The 21,450-nt window shown below is 41.5% G+C and overlaps 1 protein-coding gene across 1 annotated transcript in view; it reads left to right on the forward strand.

Moving 5' to 3' along the window:
- The window catches only part of PREX2 (phosphatidylinositol-3,4,5-trisphosphate dependent Rac exchange factor 2), a 284,172-nt gene that overhangs the window by 150,854 nt on the left and 111,868 nt on the right, over positions 1-21,450 (forward strand). The window contains exons 21-25 of the mRNA XM_065895649.1: positions 468-585; positions 3,136-3,320; positions 5,375-5,536; positions 15,871-16,090; positions 16,635-16,842. Of these exons, the coding sequence (XP_065751721.1) occupies positions 468-585; positions 3,136-3,320; positions 5,375-5,536; positions 15,871-16,090; positions 16,635-16,842 (893 nt within the window). The remainder of the gene's footprint in view (positions 1-467; positions 586-3,135; positions 3,321-5,374; positions 5,537-15,870; positions 16,091-16,634; positions 16,843-21,450) is intronic.

Below are 21,450 nucleotides of genomic sequence, written 5' to 3' on the forward strand. Positions count from 1 at the left end.
TCTCTAGTTGTGGCGATGGGGGCTACTCTTTGGTGTGGTGCGCAGACTTCTCATTACGGTGGCTTCTCTTGTTGCGGAGCGTGGGCTCTAGGCGCGCAGGCTTCAGTAGTTGTGGCTTGTGGGCTCTAGAGCGTAGGCTCCATAGTTGTGGCTCATGGGCTTAATTTCTCCATGGCATGTGGGATCTTCCTGGACCAGGGCTCAAACCCATGTCCCCTGCATTGGCAGGCGGATTCTTAACCACTGCCCCACCAGGGAAGTCCCTGTTGAAAAATAATGCCACCGACTTTTTATTAGTTTCTGACATTGATTTTCCTTCTCTTTCAAATGTTATTGTATTTTATTGTATTTAAACTAAAAGAATAAGTAAGATTGTCAACTCTCCTTTTGAAGCAGGTTTATGAAATGGATATGCATTTCAGGAAGCACTAATACCTCTGAGGTTTCTTTCTCCCCCTCATTTCCAGCAAGATTCCATTCAGTGGGTTTATAACAGCATTGAGAGCGCTCAGGAAGACCTTCAGAAGTCTAACTCCAAACCCCCAGGAGATGAAGCAGGGGATGCTTTTGACTGTAAAGTAGAAGGTGGGTTCCTCCTTTTTCTCCTCATTGCCCTATAGTATTCTTTGTCGTTGTGCCATTGCCGCATCCCAGTTATTGAAAACCTTATATGGTCAAGCCACTTCTTAGTCATCTCAAATAGATACCACGTCAAATCCCTAAGTCATGATCGCTGGTGACTAACATAGAATAGCTATGACACTTTCTTAGGTACTTTATTAAATGTTTTACGTGGATTATCTCATCAAGTCATCAAAAACGAAAATCTATTAAAGGTGTGATTATCATCATTCTCATTTTATGGGAGAAGAAATAGAGACCCGTATAGGTGAATGGACGTGCCCAAGCTAGGAAGCAGTGGGATGAGGATTCAAACCCAAGTTATGATGTTTCCTTATTTTGAGTTTAAACATTGTGTGCACCTTCCCACTCCACTGTGGTTCACAAAGCAGCAGTATCAGCATCACCTGAGTAAGACAGAGATGCAGAATCTCAGCCCCACCCCAGATCTGCTGAATGGGAATCTCCATTTTAACAAGATCTTATCTGTATGTACATTACGATATGAGAAGCCCTAGTTTAGAAGGTCCATAGTTCCTTTGAAAATACATTTTTTTTCCTTTTCTTTTAAATAGAAATGTAGTTGATTTACAATGTTGTGTAAGTTTCAGGTGTACAGCAAAGTGATTGTTATACGTATATATGTATTCTTTTTCAGAGTTTTTTCCATTATAGGTTATTATAAGATATTGAATATAGTTCCCTGTGCTATACAGTAGGTCCTTGTTTTGAAAATACTTTATTGATTCAAGTAACTTTTACTGTATTCTTACAGTAATGAAGGAGGCAAACTAATAATGTGAGTATGACGGGGAGAGAGATCTTTTGATAAGGACTCATGACACTTCTGTTTTCTCAGTGAAGCAAACCTGCAGGTCACTGTATTCAGTGGCGAAGGGTGAAGGGACTGAGGCAACTACGTTTACATGTAACAAATACCTTGAAATATCATTATAAACTTTTTCATGGAAGTCCTTGAATCCTCTCCTACATTTTCTTGATATCTTTCCACTTATACTATTGGTGGATGTCTCTGGACATTTTTATTGTACTATTAGTTTCTTCCGAACCAGCATAGCTGGAGAATTTGCTATGCACACTGAATCATATGGGGGTACTTAGGAAAAGCGGTTTTCCCTCCATTCCTGGAAGGGCACTTGGGAGGAGCTTCTCAGATCATGAACAACATCAGGAATATTTCAGTCTCACTGGAGCAGCAAAGCTGTAGTGCTAAATCAGCTCTTTTATTTATTCAAACCAGGACAAATCTCAGGACCTTATCTTGAGGCTTTTATTCCTCATTTATAGTTAGTTTTTGCTAATCATCATTGGTGCCATGGTGAAAGGTAGAATGGGTTAATGAGATGCTCTGGAAATTGATTTATAGCTATTCTTGGACTTAATTATTTTAAAGAAAACCATTTTTCTGCTTTTGCCTATTTTTTAAAATAAATTTATTTATTTTATTTATTTATTTTTGGCTGCGTTGGGTCTTCGTTGCTGTGTGCGGGCTTTCTCTAGTTGCAGAGAGCAGGGGCTACTCTTCGTTGCGGTACGTGGGCTTCTCATTGCAGTGGCTTCTCGTTGCAGAGCACAGGCTCTAGGTGCGTAGGCTTCAGTAGTTGTGACGTGTGGGCTCAGCAGTTGTGGCTCACAGGCTCCAGAGTGCAGTCTCAGTAGTTGCGGCGCATGGGCTTAGTTGCTCCGTGGCATGTGGGATCTTCCCAGACTAGGGCTCGAACCCATGTGTTGGCAGGTCGATTCTTAACCACTGCGCCACCAGGGAAGCCCTGCTTTTGCCTATTTTATATTTACTGTTTCTGCTATTCTAGGGCTTAATTGTGTTAAGTAAGCTAATGTTCTCTTTTCGCTTATTTAATATTTACTGTTAGATTCCTCAGCAGTTTCTTGCTTGAGACTTTAGGTGTTTTTTCCCCTAGTTGACTGAACGTTGGCCAAAAACCTATAGGAATACATTCCAGATGGAAATTTTATTACAGTGAACAATGACACATTTTTGCAATGAGTCAGCTTCAGAAGATGCTGTTTGGGAAAATTCAGGCACTCCCTGCTTAAAAAAATAATTATTCCATCTCCTTTCTGCTTCTTCAATATGGTTTTCTGTATTTTTTCTGCTTTGAGAAAATATTCATCCAATGTTTGACGCAGTTTTAGGAACCCTGACTTTAAGTTATGCATGCTTTTAATGAAAAAATTGTACGTTTAATGTTGATATAGGTATAAATAGGCATACATATGGTCCATAGATCAAAATGGGTGTGCAAAGATAAGACTAGTCATATTAGAGTGGTAAGATTTGGATCGGTCAATCATGTATTTTTTTAAATGTTCTTATTTCTTAAAATGTTAACAAGAATAGACGCCTCATTTAGCACAGCAGATTTAGTCACCCTTTAAAGAACTCTTTAAAAATTATTCAAAGAGACTCAAATTATTTGAAGAGATTAACAAACCCTTCCTGAATTTGCTGAATTAAAATTATCTTTATTCCAGAGGTGATTGACAAGTTCAACACCATGGCCATCATCGACGGGAAGAAGGAGCACGTGAGTCTGACGGTGGATAATGTCCACCTAGAGTATGGTGTCGTGTACGAGTATGACAGCACCGCCGGGATCAAGTGCAATGTGGTGGAGAAGATGATCGAGCCCAAAGGTTTCTTCAGCCTCACTGCCAAGGTGCGAGCGATCCCTGCAAAGGAAGAGATTTTGTTCTCGGTTAAGCGGCTAAAACCCTCCCTCACCCCCACTTCCAAAAATGTAAATAGCTGTACATGTTTCAGCTGTCCACTCATTGAAGTTCTTTTTCTTTTTTCCCCCATTACTCAGTTTATGTACAGTCTTTTTTTTTTTTTTTTAATTGATCTCTTGGAGCACAGTGTCATGTTAGATGGGACGCTTGCCCAGACGAGCATTAGTTGATTTGGCAAAGGTGTCTTTGCATTTAGTAAGTTTACTACGTCTGTTAACTCAGTATCATGAATACGTTTCAGATGGTTTTCATGACAGGTGGTGCTTTCCTAAATGTACATAATCCTGTGAAGAATATTTGAAGTCGTAAAACGCATTCAGATTCTGCAAGTCTCATGTTTATTTCATAAAATTGCTCGAAGCTTAGAGGTCAGTTTATGAATAGATCTTCAGGTATTTATACAATTCTTAGTTGCAAAGGATCTTGTACTTAGTCCTTAGACTATAGCAAAACAGGAAGGGAGAAAGGGGGTCTTCATCCAAATGGATAAAACATATGCTAAGTAAGAGGCATATGTGTGTTTGCTTTTCATGATCCTTCCACAAGGTAAATCGATCAGACTCCTGTTGGACCCTCCACAGGTTGGAGCTTTAGAGCTTTAGTGTTCCATCTGCTTTTGTATAGCTTTGCCACCTTTATTTCTTCATTTCAATTCTTGTTTTGAATGTGTGTAGTTGAGATAGATCTAGCATTAATAACATGCATTTTTTTATTTTAGCGGAAAAATAATATAAAAATCCAAATGCACTATTTCAAAAATAATTATTTTATGTTTTTGTTTTATATTCTGAAAGTTAACTTTTGAAAAAAATCCCATCATTCTGATGGCATTGTACCACTATATGTACCTACTGATAGAGAATCTGTATTTTCAAAATGCAACCCCTTCCCAGCTACATTATACTATTAAGAGGATCCATGGAAGAGTTTGGGATCAGGTTACTGTAATTATTTTATCTCATTTTCTAGCTATTTCAAATTGGCAAGATTACGTGGATTACTTTATATATGACAACTGTACAACTTAGTCTGCACAGATTTCTATTTTACACATGAAGAAAAGAAAATCAAAGAAAGTAAGAAATTTAACCAAGATCACACTGCTAATGATAAAGTGAGCTCTAATTTCTAGACTAGTGATTAAACAAAAAACTCACTCTCTGTATTCTGCAAGACAGGGAAGTGGAGGTGGTGAAGGAGGTCAAATAATCACAGCCTCTGTAGGTTGTCTCACACAATATTATAAAACTGTCAGGTAAGGGTGTAATCAGTCCTTGTGATCTTTGAACAATCATGAATGCTACATATAAATAATAAACATAATTAATTCCCAGTTCATGAGAAATTCTCAGTGATTCATGGTGTGTACACACACACACACACACACACACACACACGCTGCCTTATAATTGATTAAAACAGCCAAAAGGATTTACTAGTTGAATAGGTCATATGGATGCTTTTATCTAACACTTCTATCAGATGGAGTTCAGACACTGAAAGCAACATTGCTTTTTACTTTATCAAGAGAAAGTCTCATGTATTCATTCCTTCAGCAAACATTTGTTAAACACACTCTCTGTCCCAGGCTCTCAGTAGCAAGCAAGGATATGGTTTTCCTTAGTTTTTGTTGTTCTACTACCAAACTGAGAGAAAAAAATGTTCTGAGTAACTCTGACTAAAATATGAGAGTGTACACATCAGAGTGTACTGATTTATCCAGCAGGGAGTCTTTGAAGTCCCCTCACCTCCCTCAGACAGCCTTTTATAGGCAGCAGAAGGGAAAACAGGAGATGCCAGACACAGAAGTCCATCACTTCACTGCCAGGGTTTATTGAACATACAAATCCTGGGCAGCTGAAAGAAGCACACTGGGGAAAGTCACCCTGTGCTGTGGAATCGTGAACATTTTGTTTGAATGATTTTGAAGGTTTTATTTTCTTGTTCTATTTTGTGTGTGTGTGTGTGTGTGTGTCTACAGATTCTTGAAGCCCTGGCTAAAAGCGATGATCATTTTGTACAGAACTGCACCAGCCTTAACTCTTTGAACGAGGTGATTCCTTCTGACCTTCAGAGTAAATTCAGTGCTGTTTGCAATGAAAAAATTGAGCGCATATGTCAGAGAATATCCAGTTATAAAAAGGTAAAAGCTCTATGTATGTATTTTACAAGTAATTATTATTTAAATTATTATTAATGTCAAATTTAATTCAGTTCTTGATATTTTTCATTACTTATTTATGTACTGCTTTATTGAAATAATGATAACATTTATGTAACATTTTAGAGTGTTTTGAATGCCTTTACATCCTTTGCCTCATTTGGTCTTTGCAAACTTGTAAGCTAAGCCATTATTCCACATTTTCCAAAAATAATAACTGAGGCCTAAAGAATTAAATTACTTACTGGAAAGAATAGAGTTGGGGTTTAAATCCAGGCCACCTAATTCTGAAATCAGATTTTTATTATTACACTATAGTTCTTCTTTCCCTGTTCTCTTGACAGAGGGAACAGAGCCCTCAATCAGAAAGTACATGGAGCATCGGCTGTTTTAAATGGATTCATTGCCTCATTCATTTGACGTATTAATTGAGCACCTTTTGTGTGTGAAGCAGTGTTCTTGGTACCAAGAATACGGCAGCCAAGGAGAGAAGGTCTTTCCTCTCACGGTGCTTCCACTTGAGTGGGGGAGACAACAACGAAGTAAATAAATCTCTACAAAGGGGGAAATCAAAAATTGGAGAGAGTTATGAGGAAAGCTACGGTGGGAAGTGCCAGGGTGGGAACTCTAGGCTGGGTGGCTATAGAGAAAGCCTCTCTGGGAAACTCGTGTCTGAATGACAAGTAGAACTCTTCCTTTAAATGGGAGGAAGAAGCGTCCAGGTAGACAGAGCAGCTGGTACAGAGGCCCCAAAGCAAAAAGAAGGTCAGGGTGTCAGGGGAAGAGTGACCAGTCAGTCATAAGGGCGGAGGCTTTGGCAGGGACAGGTATGAGGTGCCGTGGAAGCTCTTTGTACCTTTCGGGACTTTGGAAGTTGTTTGGATTTTCTTCTTACATCGATGAGAAGCAGTTGGAAAATTTTAGATAGAAGGATGACTTCATCTAATTTAGGTTTTTGAAAGATCATGCCGGTTCCTCTGTAGGAATGGATTGCAAGGGGCAAGAAGTGAGGCATAGAGAGGGGTGGGAAGCGATTGCAATAGTCCAGGTGAGTGGCGGTCATGGCTTGGACTCTGGGGAAGACAGAGGAGACAGAGAACATTTGGTGAACTCGAGGATATATTTTAGAGGTAGAATAAATAAAAATTGATCTCTAAAACATATAGTAGGTTTTCTTTTTTTTTTTTTTTTTTCTGTTTGTGTCAGTGGGAGGCTAGCTAATTATTTCCCTCAAAGTGAGGCTGGTTGCTTACATTTTGGTAGTCATACTAGGAAATATTATTTATCCCAGTGTTTATGAATATGAGTTAGCTGTCTGTGTTTGGTATGGCAAATAAAAGATAAGTCAATATGTGTCCAGATATGTCCATACAAAAATAGGGAAATGTGTGAACGAATACCCAAGGGATTTCAGTTCGGTTGCCTCAGGTAGGGGAAGGGGAAGCAGGCTATGTTTTTCTTTAAGCCTTTCCTACACTGTTAGGCTTGTTAAGTTGAATATGTATTGATGTCATAATTTTTTATAAGTCCATTTACATGAAGAAAAAATGATATTCAAGATCACTGCATAACTGTCACATCTGTTCACCTTCTTTCCATGATTGCTATTGACCTCTTTAAGTTTGGGAAAGATTCCATGAATATGTCTCGTTGAAGCTGAAGAACGGATTTTCTTTTTGCTTCTCCTGTCTCTGAGAGGTGACAATGCTTTGAAGTTAAATTTAAAAGCTCTAAAAATATGCAAATTAGTAGTCCCCTTTTGAACACATTTTGAAAAGAGAGTCGTTCTACTTCAGAGATGGATCTGTATAAAGTATGATAGGGTTCAGGCAGATTCTGGTTGTCAAGCTTGTCACTTTGGCGTGTGTCATTTCTCTACCTTTTTTGGATTTTGTTCCTATTTTCTTCTCTCCATTCATTCAAACAGCAAAAGCAGTAGAAGTAGCTTAAAGAAATACACATAAGAAAAGGTAAAATATAGAAATGAAAATAAAACATTAAGATGAGGGTATATTACATAGGGTATTGATTCAGCTGCTTTAAAAAGGACCAAGACAACAGAGGCTTAAACCAGATAGAAAGTTTATTTCTCACTCATGTGAAAGTACAATCTGATAGGAGTCCAGTGAGGTGGGGCTTGATGATCTTCTAGGGATCCTTCTATATTTTTGTTTTCTCCCCTAGGATTTTGCCCTCTTCCGCAAAGCCAAACTTGGTGCACCACCACCATGTCTAAATGAATGCCCCTTAGAAGGGGAAACAGGAAGTGGAGAGTAAAGCACTTCCTTTTGAGGGCAGGACCCAGAAGTTGTACACATCACTACTGTTCACATCCTGTTGTTTAGCGAAGGGGAGGCTGGGAAATGTAGTCTCAAACTAGGCATCCATGTGCCAAACTAAAACTCAAGGAATTTTATTACTAAGAGAAAGAAGGAGAGGATGAATATTGGAGGAAAATGAGTAGGTAAATTTAGAGGTCAAGCTATATTAGAACAGATGGTATAGACCATCAAGGAAAAAGGGGCTATAGGTAAGTAGGTCCTAAGACTCTATTTACTTGCTAAAGTGGAATACTATATTTGGAGAGCCTATTCTTTTTTTTTTTTTTTTTCTTTTTTTGCGGTATGTGGGGCTCTCACTGTTGTGGCCTCTCCCGTTGTGGAGTACAGGCTCCGGACGCGCAGGCTCAGCGGCCATGGCTCACGGGCCCAGCCGCTCCGCAGCATGTGGGATCTTCCTGGACCGGGGCACAAACCCATGTCCCCTGCATCGGCAGGCGGACTCTCAACCACTGCGCCACCAGGGAAGCCCCGGAATATTATATTTGGCCTTCAGCTTCCTGATGGCCGAAATGAAAAGGGAAACACAGTCTGTTACTTATTTATCAGCATCCCTGTGATACATACATGTTTCTTAAGAGAAGTAAAGGTTTTCTTGGTCTAAGTTATAAAGGAAATCTCTCACCCTGGATTTCAAAGAGGCAACACCAGGAGTGTCAGGGCCGTGTCCATAAACATAGCCCTGCAAAAGAAGCGGCAGTTTGTTTTATGTGGAAGATATTTTTAAGACACTCTTTAATGAAAGAGCATTGGTCAGAAACTCAAGTTCACAAAAGCAAGTTTGTTGCAGGATGGGACAGAAAGACTGGGGAAATACTTACTAAATGTGTATCTTTTACATAGGCAATAGGGGCTTACGTCAGTTATTTGAAGAAGTCTGCCCTCCCCCACATACAATCTACTTGGGAAGAAAGGTCAAAATACATGAAGTGAGAATACTACTACTTAGCCAACTAGGAGGTGTTACCATGAATGGTTGAACATGCTGGCACCCAGCACCTTGCTCTATATGCTGGTCCTCTGTGCCGTTATAGAGCACACAACAGTTTATAGCAGCCTATATCAGGCATTGCATGCTGGCTATATTTTACAGTTTGCCTGTGTTGTATAATCTTACCAACACAGTGATATGAGACATATTATCCGTTTCATCGATGAAGTGACTGAAGCTCAGAGGGATCAAGTAACTTTCCCAAAGGCACACAGCTGGGAGCGGCAGTGGAATTTGAACCTTGCTCCCTTTTATTCTAAAACTGGTTGTTGTTTGTTTACCTGTAGTTGATACTTTGCTACACAGCTGATGTGCTGAACAGTGTGGTTCTGACTGCAAGGGCAATAGCATTTCAGTAATGGAGAAATCATCTCGGACTGAGCAGTCAGCAGATGCTAGCTGCCATCAACTGGAAAGATCTGTCAGAGTGAAAAGGAAGAGAGATTGCTCTCAAGTAAAGGGAGAGATCATAAATGAAGGCAAAGACTTAGAAATGAGACTGATCTGATTGATGAAGAGTTGACCTACTGCCTGGGCCAGAAAGGAGGATTTTAGTTGGATGCAGTTAAAAAGGAAACCTGACAAAATGTGATTTTTTCCAGTGATTTTCTTTTTTTAATTTTTATTTATTTTTGGCTGCGTTGGGTCTTCGTTGCTGCGCGCGGGCTTTCTCTAGTCGCGGTGAGTGGGAGCTATTCTTTGTTGAGGTGCGTGGGCTTCTCATTGCAGTGGCTTCTCTTGTTGTGGAGCACACGCTCTAGGCTCGTGGGCTTCCGTAGTTGTGGCCTGCGGGCTCAGTAGTTGTGGCTCGCGGGCTCTAGAGCGCAAGCTCGGTAGTTGTGGTGCACGGGCTCAGTTCCTCCGCGGCATGTGGGATCTTCCCGGACCAGGACTCAAACCCCTGTTCCCTGCACCGACAGGCGGATTCTTAACCACTGTGTCACTAGGGAAGCCCCTCCAGTGATGTTTTGAAGTGACATAATCATCAGATTTGTTTGTAAGATGTCCAAGTTGAGGGGACTTGGACTCATGTAGAAGCATTCGGGACAGAGAGAAAAAGATCAATTCAAGCTGTGTGTAGGAGGAAAATATATACCATCTATGATTAATTGGTTATGGTGATAAAGAAGTTGTTATTTCTTGGTTTCTAACAACAGCCTGATTTGCAATAAACTGAGAGATGTATGTTTTGGGGGATTATAAGCAGAGTATTTCCCCAAATGTCGGGGATTCTCAACAACATTATCCCGGGGAGTGAGAAGCATCTTCCATTTCCTCAGGAGTAACTGGGCACCTGGGAAGCTTTTAAAGAAGAGGTGGACAGGCTACTGGGCAGTGATTTGAGATGATAAAAAGAATGTCACTGAAGTTTGGAAAGCTCTCGTATGCACATTGTTGCTGTTTGAGCCTCCAAGTAGCCATGTGTACCGAGTAGTCTTATTATCCTGCTTCTTTCTCAGGAAGTAAGAATTTGCTTCAAGTCACATACGTGGCAGGTAACCAACTAGGTATCAGTCCTATGGAGTGCCGTCTCACTTATTTTTATCTTTATTTTTAATTTAGAAATAAAGAGAAACTTGTATTTAACCAGGACATGAGTGCTTTAAAAGCAGTCCTTTCATCATCCCTTCTTGACCATAAACCTGTTTAGAATCACTGGCTATCTTTCTCATGACATAGAGAAACAAGGTTAGCAAGAAAACGTTTCAAGGACCTTTTCTGTTTGAACAAAATGTCGATACCTACGGTAACAGCCTGTCAGGTAAGGTCAGTTTCATCCACGTAACAGATGTATGTCAGCAGAAACGATAGCATTTGTGAATATATATTTTTAATTTCCACATATTTACTTTTAAACTATTATTAGCAACCTATTTGTCTCCCAGATGAAAGCTTCAAACAGCCCTCTTTGTATAAAATAAAATGTATCCATAGAAACTAAAATCTCAAAGAGGCTGGCTTTCCCTTATTATTTAGACTCTAAAAGTTTTACATGTTAAAAATAGAAACCAGTTGATATTTCTACAGTTTCCATAGCCAGGCTGCTGCAATCACATTTAAGTCTTTGGCCAGCGCTATAGGCCACAGATGTTCAGACCTTACTGGGGACCTGAATGACCCCTAAGCTGGTATTTAATCTCTGTGGGGCAGGTAGTGTGGGCAGTCGTTCCAGACATGAAAGTGTGCACTGTTTGGAGGAATGTGCTCACTGTCTGTTGTCCTGAGAACTTTAAAAAACTCTAGATTCATTCTCCTGTTTCCAAATAATTCCATAATTGGCCTTATTTTTGGCATTGGGGATACTTCTTCCATATAAATATTTAATGAGCTTTTAACAGATAGTTCCTTTTTACACAAAAATACTATCTGTAGGAATCTAAGTTTTACGTTGACTATTCTGAGTATCTTTAGTTATTAATGCCACATAATCCCCAAACGGATGTATGGATTGGGAAAACTGTGGGTAAAATCTCTCCCCATGTCCTCTTCCCCTGATACAAAATTTCTATAGGTCCATGCCAGTGGGGTTTTACACTTCATTGAAATGGGAGACGGTCTGCAGAATAATAGCTTACCTTTGTATTTTTTTTTGACTTGTAGTCAAATGACTGTAATTGGATCTAAATTTGTTGTCATGCTCAGTAATTCATGAATTAACTACCAATGCATTAAAAACCTGAAATTCCTTTTCCAAGAATGACTTCTTCCTGTCAATACACAAATATGCCTTAACATCTGTATTAAAGATAAATATTTCCCTTGCCCGCCACACTCCTCTCTACCTCCTCTTCCACATCTTTGATCTCTGTCCTAAAAAGAGCTACCTACACCTGCTGTCCACACCTGCTATCCATACCTGCTGTCCACACCCGCTATCCACACCTGCTGTCCATACCCGCTGTCCACACCTGCTGTCCACACCTGCTGTCCATACCTGCTGTCCATACCCGCTGTTCATACCCACTGTCCACACCTGCTGTCTCACTCACCTTTCGTTCTCAGCACACTGAAGGTGGGCTCTGGTTCCCTCCATGTAACTGAACTGGCCCTTTCTAAGGTCACTGGTGACCTATATTTTGCCAAATCTTATTCACTGTTGTCATTGTAGTCCTTGTTTTAGTAGCATCTGATGCAGTTGAGCTTGTACCTTTGACTTTGCCTTACTATATTTATTGTTTGCCTCTCCCCTCATTAGAACGGAACCACCCAGAAGACAGGAATCTTCGTTCATTCACTGTTTCCCAATGTGCCTAGAACCGTGCCTGGTTTAGAGTGCACTGGATAGGTCATTGTTGGATGAATGAATGAAGCTGGTAATAAGCTTGGTCCACAATAGGTCTAAAGCATTTTCCATCCCAACTCATTCCCATCCCCCATCCCAACTCATTCCCATCCCCCATCCCATACCCTGTACGTTTCTTTATCGCAAAATTGCAGTTTTTATTTATGGAAAAGAACTTTTGTCTTTCCTTGTGAGCCTCTCCAAAGCAGATGAGTGAGCTCAGTGTTTCATTTGATGTTGCTAAAGAAGATGACAGGTCCACATTTCCAGGGCCCTTTACTACAGTATGGCATGATCAGAGCATTTTCACGTGCCCACCACGGTCAGTACAAGAACTCTGCCTTCCTCATTTCAGGTCTGTGTTTCAGAAAGGGCTCACCATTAAATAGCAGGGCATGCCATCCGCCAGCACACTTTTTTTTTTTTTTTTTTTTTTTTTTTTTTTTCTTTTTCTTTTTCTTTTTCTTTTTGTCGGTATGCAGGCCTCTCACTGTTGTGGCCTCTCCCGTTGCGGAGCACAGGCTCTGGACCCGCAGGCTCAGCGGCCATGGCTCACGGGTCCAGCCGCTCCGCGGCACGTGGGATCTTCCCGGACCGGGGCATGAACCCATGTCCCCTGCATCGGCAGGCGGACTCTCAAGCACTGCGCCACCCTGGAAGCCCCGCCAGCACACTTTTGATCTTCAAAATATATCCACATTTCCAGGACCCATGATTATGGGCCCCCCTCGCCCCCTCCCCCTTTCCTAGGGATACCCCAGGATGGAAGACAGCACTGCTTTCATAAGACTCTTCCTTCTCCAACAAAGGCTTGTATCAAAGAAGTTTCCACCTACTTTTTTTTTTTTTTTTTGCGGTACGCGAGCCTCTCACTGTTGTGGCCTCTCCCGTTGCGGAGCACAGGCTCCGGACGCGCAGGCTCAGCGGCCATGGCTCACGGGCCCAGCCGCTCCGTGGCATGTGGGATCTTCCCGGACCAGGGCACGAACCTGTGTCCCCTGCATCGGCAGGCGGACTCTCAACCACTGTGCCACCAGGGAAGCCCTCCACTTACTCTTTGAAAGAAACTAGGCACATTCAGACATGTGGCTACGCACGGTTCTGAGTGCATGGGGAGAGGGCATAGAAGACATTTGTATTGAGATAGATGTCGGAAAGCTGCAGGAAATGGGTCCTGCTGAAAATGGAATCTTCCCTCTCCTCTGCCTGATCACTGTGGTGATACTTCATTACCCTGTTCACTTCCTTCTCAGCACTTACCAAAACTTCTAATTATCTGGCTATCGTATTTATTATATAATTGTTACATATGTGTATATACACATATACAGTTGTATATATGTTTATACATATATGTTACATATAATTGTAATAGTATAATTGTTATATATGAGGGTGATATATTGTTTTCACCTGTGTCCCCTACTAGACCGTGAATTCTATGAGGGCAAGGGCTGTGTCTCCAGCATAGCACAGGATCCAGAATAGATGCTTCCTTTCATATTTTTGAATAAATTAATAATTGGTTAAAATGAAGAAAGCAACTGAAGGGTAACTGCCTATTACCATGGATGCTGTGACATAATAAAATCGATCTCTGTGTCTTTGTGCCGTGGGAGCCTTATCTGAGATTTTTATCCTGCAACTACAGTGGAAAAGAACTTCTGAATGAAAGTTTTCATCTGGCCTTAAATTCTAGGTCTTTCCGAGATAAGTCTCCAGGTCACAGTTTCGTTATTAATAAAGAGAAAGTGATAATTCAGGAGTTCTCTAAATGCCTTCCTGTCTTTCAGTGTTTAGGCTATTTTCACTATGTATCATTATCAAATGTGTTAGTAATTTTGTTAATAGATTCCTGCATTTCAGTCCAGTTCTATTTGAGTCCTACTATGTGCCAGCCCTTTGCTGAGATACATAGCTTCTGACATGTGATTTGAAAAGAAAGTTTAATATACTTGTAAGATAGTTCGTATTCTAATGGTGAGCTAGTAAGATGTGATTTTTTATATCATATCTTTATTCTTGAATTTAACCTAGAAAAGTTAGACAGTAACCGGTAGTAGTCTTAATTTTTATTCTCTTCAATGTCCAGATTACTACTCTACTAGTGGAATAAATAGATAGAATCTGGTTATAGTTTCCAAGGAAGAAGCGAGCATAGATATTATTTAATCCACATTCCATATTTTACTAGAAATGACAAAGAGATAGGGACTTGCCCAGCATCACATCAGTTTTGTGGACGACATAACTAAAACACAGGGAGCTGGTGGCTCTCAGTCCTTTGTTTTTGAAACTACAGTCCACTTCAATTCTATGAGATGCTTGTGTGTGATGCACAAGACAGATGTAAGCATGACTTTCATGGAGTTTACCATCTGCTAAGGGAGAGAGAAGTAAGAAGATTATTCATGGGACTTCCCTAGTGGTGCAGTGGCTAAGAATCTGCCTGCCAATGCAGGGGACACAGGTTCAAGCCCTTGTCTGGGAAGATCCCACATGCCGCAGAGCAACTAAGCCCGTGCACCGCAACTACTGAGCCTGCGCCCTAGAGCCCGCGAGCCACAACTACTGAAGCCTGTGCACCTGGAGCCCATGCTCCGCAACAAGAGAAGCCCTGGCAATGAGAAGCCCGTGCACTGCAACGAAGACCCAACGCAGCCAAAAATAAATAAATAAAAAGAAAATGATTCATAATTGTAAGGAGGATTACAGGGTGCTGTAACCTAGCACCTAAACAGGAAAATTGAACCTAGACTAGGGCTCAGGGAAGGCCTCTTGATGATTTCATAGAACTTGAAAATGCATAGGAGTAAGTTTGGAAACGATGGAAGAACATTTCAGGCACACTGAACAGCCTGTACAAAGACCTTGAACGAGTAGATGGTATGTGAGAGGGACGGGGTAAAAGCCAGGAGGAGCACAGGGAACAAGAGGAAGAGAGCTTGAGATAAATAAACCGGGTATGGAGCGGACTTTGGGAGGCTGTATAGACCATGGCAAGTGTAGACCATGGATTTGGATGGCAAGGTTTTAAGTAGGGGAGTGGCTCTGCAGGCAAGTTGTGTAACTTCCTTGAGCATCACTATTCCCAATGGCATAGAAGCAGCATCCACGCCGGTCTTCAGGCTGACCCTGACCCAAAGCTCAACGGTGATTAGCAGGAAGCACGGGTGGGAAGTAAAGTCTGTTCTGCCTGTTGTCCTGCCATTCGGGGTCCCCACCACCAAGCTTTGCTGTCTAACCTGTTCCCAGACTCAGGTCTGGGTCAGCTTTCTGACGATGTTTGGAATAATCCATCTTCTTCCATCCTTGACCTGACAGCTACCCTGTTCTACCACCTTGCACCTTCTCCTATCTTGGTGTCCTAGAACGCTGATTCAGTTTCTCTCTCTGACTCTCAGCTGCTGGGAGCCTGTGGATTTGAGTCCTAGTAAGTGGTGTTGATCGCTTGAATTCATCTCTTTTAGCGCTTAACTTGCAATCAGTGTTTCAAAAGAATCCTTTGCATTTGCTGCCTATATTGCTTTGCTTTTCTAAGAACGTGTGAATTTTAAAATAATGACTTAATTTCTGACAGCTTGTAATTTATTTCACCCGTTGCAGTTGACACGTTTTAATTTTCTTTTGATTTTGCTATGGATGACAGGAGTGAAATGTTGGAGTTATCACTGCATTCAACTGCTTTTTCTTTCATCTACAGTTTTCTCGTGTACTAAAGAATAGAGCCTGGCCCACCTTTAAACAGGCCAAATCTAAGATCTCCCCACTGCACAGCAGTGATTTCTGCCCCACCAACTGCCATGTCAATGTGATGGAAGTTTCTTACCCCAAAACATCAGCGTACCTGGGGAGTGCATTTGGTGTTCAGTTGGATAGCAGGAAGCATAATTCTCATGATAAAGAAAGTAAATCGGAACAAGGTATGTTAGCTTTTTCAACTTTATCAAATTATGACACGTAACTTAGGCAATCATACCTATTCCTGCATCCCTGAAATTAGCATGTCAGCAAGTCTGAAATTTTATAAAGAAAGGATTCCTCACGGTAATCATTTGGATAATTATGCATAAGTGTTTGTAGAATGAAAATGGAGTTACACGTTTTCATTAGTTTTCCTCTAAGAAGAAGAATTGTTTTTGTCTTCCTTACATGCCTGATAGGCACAGCTCATCTTGCTGTGAAATCACTCGTCTGAGATGGCCCTATAACTATGAGAAAAACAGTAGAGGAGCAGCTGCAAGGGATGCAGAGTACCATCCCGTGCCATCCCAGTGGGACATGGAATCGAACTGTGTTCCTAGTTTTTAATCACAACTCCCCATAAGCTCTAATTCCTGAATTAAATGCAACATTAGATTGGCATTTTATCTTTTGTAAGCTTGGACGTCTAAAATGAATGGCGCTGGATTGCTGCTGTAAGTTAAAGGTAATAACGGTTGCTATGGAATGGTTTCAACTCCTCAGGAAAACTAAGCCCTATGGTGTACATTCAACATACGATTACAACTATGGCGGCCCCTTCAGGTCTGTCTCTGGGGCAGCAAGATGGGCACGGTCTCCGGTATTTGTTGAAAGAAGACGACTTAGAAACCCAAGATATCTATCAGAAACTGCTGGGCAAACTTCAGACTGCACTGAAGGAGGTGGAGATGTGTGTTTGTCAAACAGATGAGTAAGCATTTTATTTACTGTACTTTTAAATGTACGTAATACAGTAGCTGTAGGAAATGGTGCTCCTGAATACCCATTATTCTTTTTACCGTTTGAAAATGTAGGAATTTTTGCTGAGCGTATACATCCTCTTAATGCCAACACCTTAAAAATGAGAAAACATGGCAGTTCTGTAGGTCTGTGTCTTAAGGAAGCATTTAATGCCAGGGAAGAGAACAACAAGGTTCTTTCATATAGAAAACGCTAAGTTTCAGTGTGCCAGTGTTAAATTGAACAATACGATTGAAAGAGTACGAACTGCGTGGAGGGATTTCCTTGTGTACCTTTTACAGACCAGAACACAGCATTTGGTGGATAGGCACTCAATAGATGTTTATGAAAAATGTAAAGCATACCGAGTCCTTAACATGCTTGTTAAATGAGTAGAAGCCAAAGTACGTAACCCTAGGACCAATGACCAACACCCTTTCTTCTCTTCTGATTGAATTAATGGTTTACTAAGGAAGTACCCAAATCACTGTGCCAGTAATTTGGAACCTTTTCATCAAGAACGGAGAAGAGGAGGGAGTTGAATAAAATTTTTCCAGAGGTCAACTCTGATTCTTATTCAAGAATTTGAAGGTTGGAGAATTGCCTGAACCCTGTAGGATGGTTTGCTACATCCTGGAGTGTGACTGTGCTTCACATCTAGTCAAGGCAGAATGGGATTTGGGGTAGCTCGGTTTCTCGTGTATAGAAGAGGTGAATAATCATAACAAGTTATCTATTCGTGGGGAAAAATATAAAAATTAATACGAAAAGCAATCAGCCTAGGGCTTGACATACTTGCTTATCATTCAGGGGATTGAAATCGTTGAACATATCGTAGTGGGAAAAATCTGAAAATGGTATAAGGACCATTTTCCTCTTTTTAATGTACTCCCTTTATGAAGTTGCAGATTTGGATGGCTATCAAATGTGTATTGTTTCGTTCACACACACATCATCCCTACTTCCACGGATAATTCAGATTTCACATAAAGTGTTTAGAACTGATTCTAAGGCTTTGTTGCAATTAGACATTACACTAATGAAATTTTAATTGGCATGATCTCTATACATCTTTGAAATTTAGAGATCAAAATTACCGTATTAGTGTACCATATTTCTAAGATTATCTTTAAGTAGTTACTGTTTACTGTGCTACTGTTTTCTGACATTTTTATGAGTTGATTTAGAATTGAAATTCTGTTTTCCTTTGTCTAATACACTAGATTTTTAAAATTACTTACGACACTTGGTGTATTATACTGGGACCACCGCATTCCTAGACAGTTTAAACAGTTTGAGGTTACTGAGAGAACAGGTGGTTATTTTTAAACAAACATACGATATTTGAAATCGTTTTAGAATGACCTTGTGACAGAGAAGTTAATATTTTCGGACATTATATTTTGCTTTATTTAATAAATTGATTTTATCATATATGTTATATTGTATTTTAGAAACCAGTCTCTTTTTTCCCCCTGAAATATTCAGGAGGTTCAAGAGGAAGACTGTTTATTAATAAGGCAATGGGTAGTAGCATTGAATCATGGATCCTAGATCTCAAAGGGATTCTAGGAGAGCATCTGGACCAATCCCATGATTCCAGTTAAACCAAGAGTTATTATTCCTCCTTTTCAGATGAGTCCTTTGTCAATGGCAGGATTATTGATGTGCCTGAGTGAACACTGCCTTGGAGACTGGCTCTCTAATGCACTGACTACCCAGCACTTCCTGGCACTTGTCCAGAGTTTGTCTGTCTTTGTGAATTTATTGACTTCTTATTTTTTAAGTTCAGCTAATGTAGATATATTTTCAAGGAAATGGTTAGAGCCAAGGGGCTCCCTTTACTTGGTTTAAAATGCTTTATATTTAAAGCACTAATTTCAGAAAGAGGGTTAAGCTATTTTTATTAACCAAAACTAGTTAAAATGATTACCTATTTTTACTTGTGATTTCGCCACTCTGTTATTCTAAAAGTCTTTGCCAACTGTGCTTGTTTATTAGGAAAGTGACATAAAATGAGCCAGTGATTTGAGACACTTCCTTGGTCTTCTCTGTGTGCACCATATAATTTAATTCTAAATATAAATATGTTCCACCGTAATTCAGTGTGTAACATAATCACTTTAAAACAGTACCGTTGTCCAAGTGCCTGGATGCCCCATTGCCCCGTTCAGAAATGCTGCAGTGCAGTGGGGCTTGACAAATTATTTAAAAAGCTAGTTACTAGGGCTTCCCTGGTGGCGCAGTGGTTGAGAGTCCACCTGCCGATGCAGGGGACGCGGGTTCGTGCCCCGGTCCGGGGGGATCCCACGTGCCGCGGAGCGGCTGGGCCCGTGAGCCATGGCCGCTGGGCCTGCGCGTCCGGAGCCTGTGCTCCGCAGTGGGAGAGGCCGCGGCGGTGAGAGGCCCGCGTACCGCAAAAAAAAAAAAAAATAAAATAAAAAATAAAAAAAGCTAGTTACTAAATGGTTTTCTCACCATGTAGAAATTATTCTTGGTCTAACATAGGTGCCTCTGCAGAGTGGAGAAGCAGATCTCAGCTGCTGTGCCGAGTTTTAAGAGAATTGCCTCACAATGTCTCCCTGCTAGCCTTTCTAGGAGTCATTCATTCCTGTGAAAGGTCCTGGTGCTGAGCCTAATCGTGGAGTCTGGTTTTCCAGTCACTTGGGAACACATCCTTTGACACACAGGCATTCCCCTAAATCCTCCTACCTTGTTCAGATCCAAAAATAGAACTAGAGACAGATGTGCTGTGTAGTAACAGGAAGTAAGGTGATGTTATGAATTTCATCAAGATTTTGTGATTCCTGTTTCATTTCAGGAAGCTAGATACTTTAGCCCTTTAATGGGCGATTTTCTGGTTAATGACGCTCGGGTATTAGATATAAATAAAGGGAAAAAATAATTCGTGGAGAGTCCAGAACCTTTGACAGGGTTTTAAAATTCAGGGTTTGTGTATTCTCACAGAGAGGAAATGAATAAAGAGTATTGGGGGCTAGTAAGGCAGGAAATTTGAGAATAGACTTCATTTTGCAGGTGCCACACGTCCCAGGATTGAGTGACAACCAAAACACATTGTAGGACAGTTAGTGAGCTGGGGGTTACAGATAGGAACGGTAGGGCTGGTGGTGGAATTATCTTTGAGGTTTTCCCAAGCATTTTTCTGGTAAATGTAAAAAACTGGGCACAGTTTCATAAAAACTAGCATGTATTATGGGGGCTCATGCGCCGGGCATAGTTACATGATTACGTGCACTGATGGCTTTCGTTCTCACAGACCAGCTGTGAGTTGGTTTATGAAACCCTGGGCTGTCTCACAGACGCCTCAAACTTAAATTTGTTTCTGAAACTGAAATCTACTTTGACCTCATACTCAAATCTGCTTTGCCCCCTCCCCCATCAAGGTTGTCCCCCTTCTCAGTATTCTCCATCTCTTCAGTTTATGAAGCCAGAATCTAGGTATCAGCTGTGATTCTTCTCTTTCCTTTCCCTTCACCTCCAGTACCTTACCAGGTCCTGCCAGTTATACCTCAGAATGTGTCCACCCCATCACCTTAGACTGGGTCACCATAGTCTCCTCCCTAGTACCCGCTGTAGAATTTTCCAGCTGTGCCTCTCCATCTAATACATTCTACATTTGGCAGGTGCCAGAGGGATCTGTACAGGTAAATTGTGCTAGTCCCCTGCTTAAAGCCAGTTAATGGCATTGCAATGCAACTAGAATCATGGGAGATGCGTTACTGTGGCCTGCACATTTGTACGCAATTTGCCCCCGTCCCTCTCTCCAAACCCATTTCTCTGAGCTCCTCTTGCATCAGCCTCTTTCTGATCCCGGAACGTGACACACCTCTGCCTGGTCAGCCCTGCTCCCGAGGCTGGCGTGGCTGGCCTTCTAGGCACTCAAGTGTCAGTCAGGCTGGTGGCCGGTCTGTGGAGAGACGGTGCCAGCTTCCCCGGGACACAGTCCGTACCCTGAGTCCCAGTCACTCGTGTCTTCCTCCTCTGGACTTCCTGCTTCCTCTACAACTGGTTTTTACCCCTTTCACTGTCACGTTCACCAAAACTCTAAAGCCTCCCAGACTTGAGACAACAAAGTTCCTTTCTTGTTCGCTTTCCATGCCCAGTGGGTCCCGGGGTCTCTGCTCCACGTCGGCCTCACTCAGGTCTAGGCTGGCCAAGCCCCATTAGCTGGAACGCCTCTGACGGTCACAGCAGGCAGGGAATGAGGCAGAGAGAGCACACTTGCATGAAGATGTCCACCCGGGAGGGACCCGTGTCACCTCCACTCGCGCTGCATTGGCGAAAGCAAGGCACGTGGTCATTCCTACCCTCTCAGGGGAAGGGGAGCCACCCAGTCATGAGTCCCGGAGAACTGGCATGTGGTGGGCGGCACTCATGCCCACCCCTGCCCTCCAGAGCGGGTGAGCGATATGCAGGGAGGGGTGTTCTGCTTAGTCTGCCCAGTGTTACGAGTGTGTCTCACTCAGCCCATCTCTAAGGTGAGAATAACAATAATAATACGATAATAATAACGAGGATGCCCGCTTCGGAAGGTGGTCTGAATGAAGGAATACCTGTT

Source organism: Phocoena phocoena, chromosome 17 (genome assembly GCF_963924675.1).
Source record: "Phocoena phocoena chromosome 17, mPhoPho1.1, whole genome shotgun sequence".
NCBI lineage: Eukaryota > Metazoa > Chordata > Mammalia > Artiodactyla > Phocoenidae > Phocoena > Phocoena phocoena.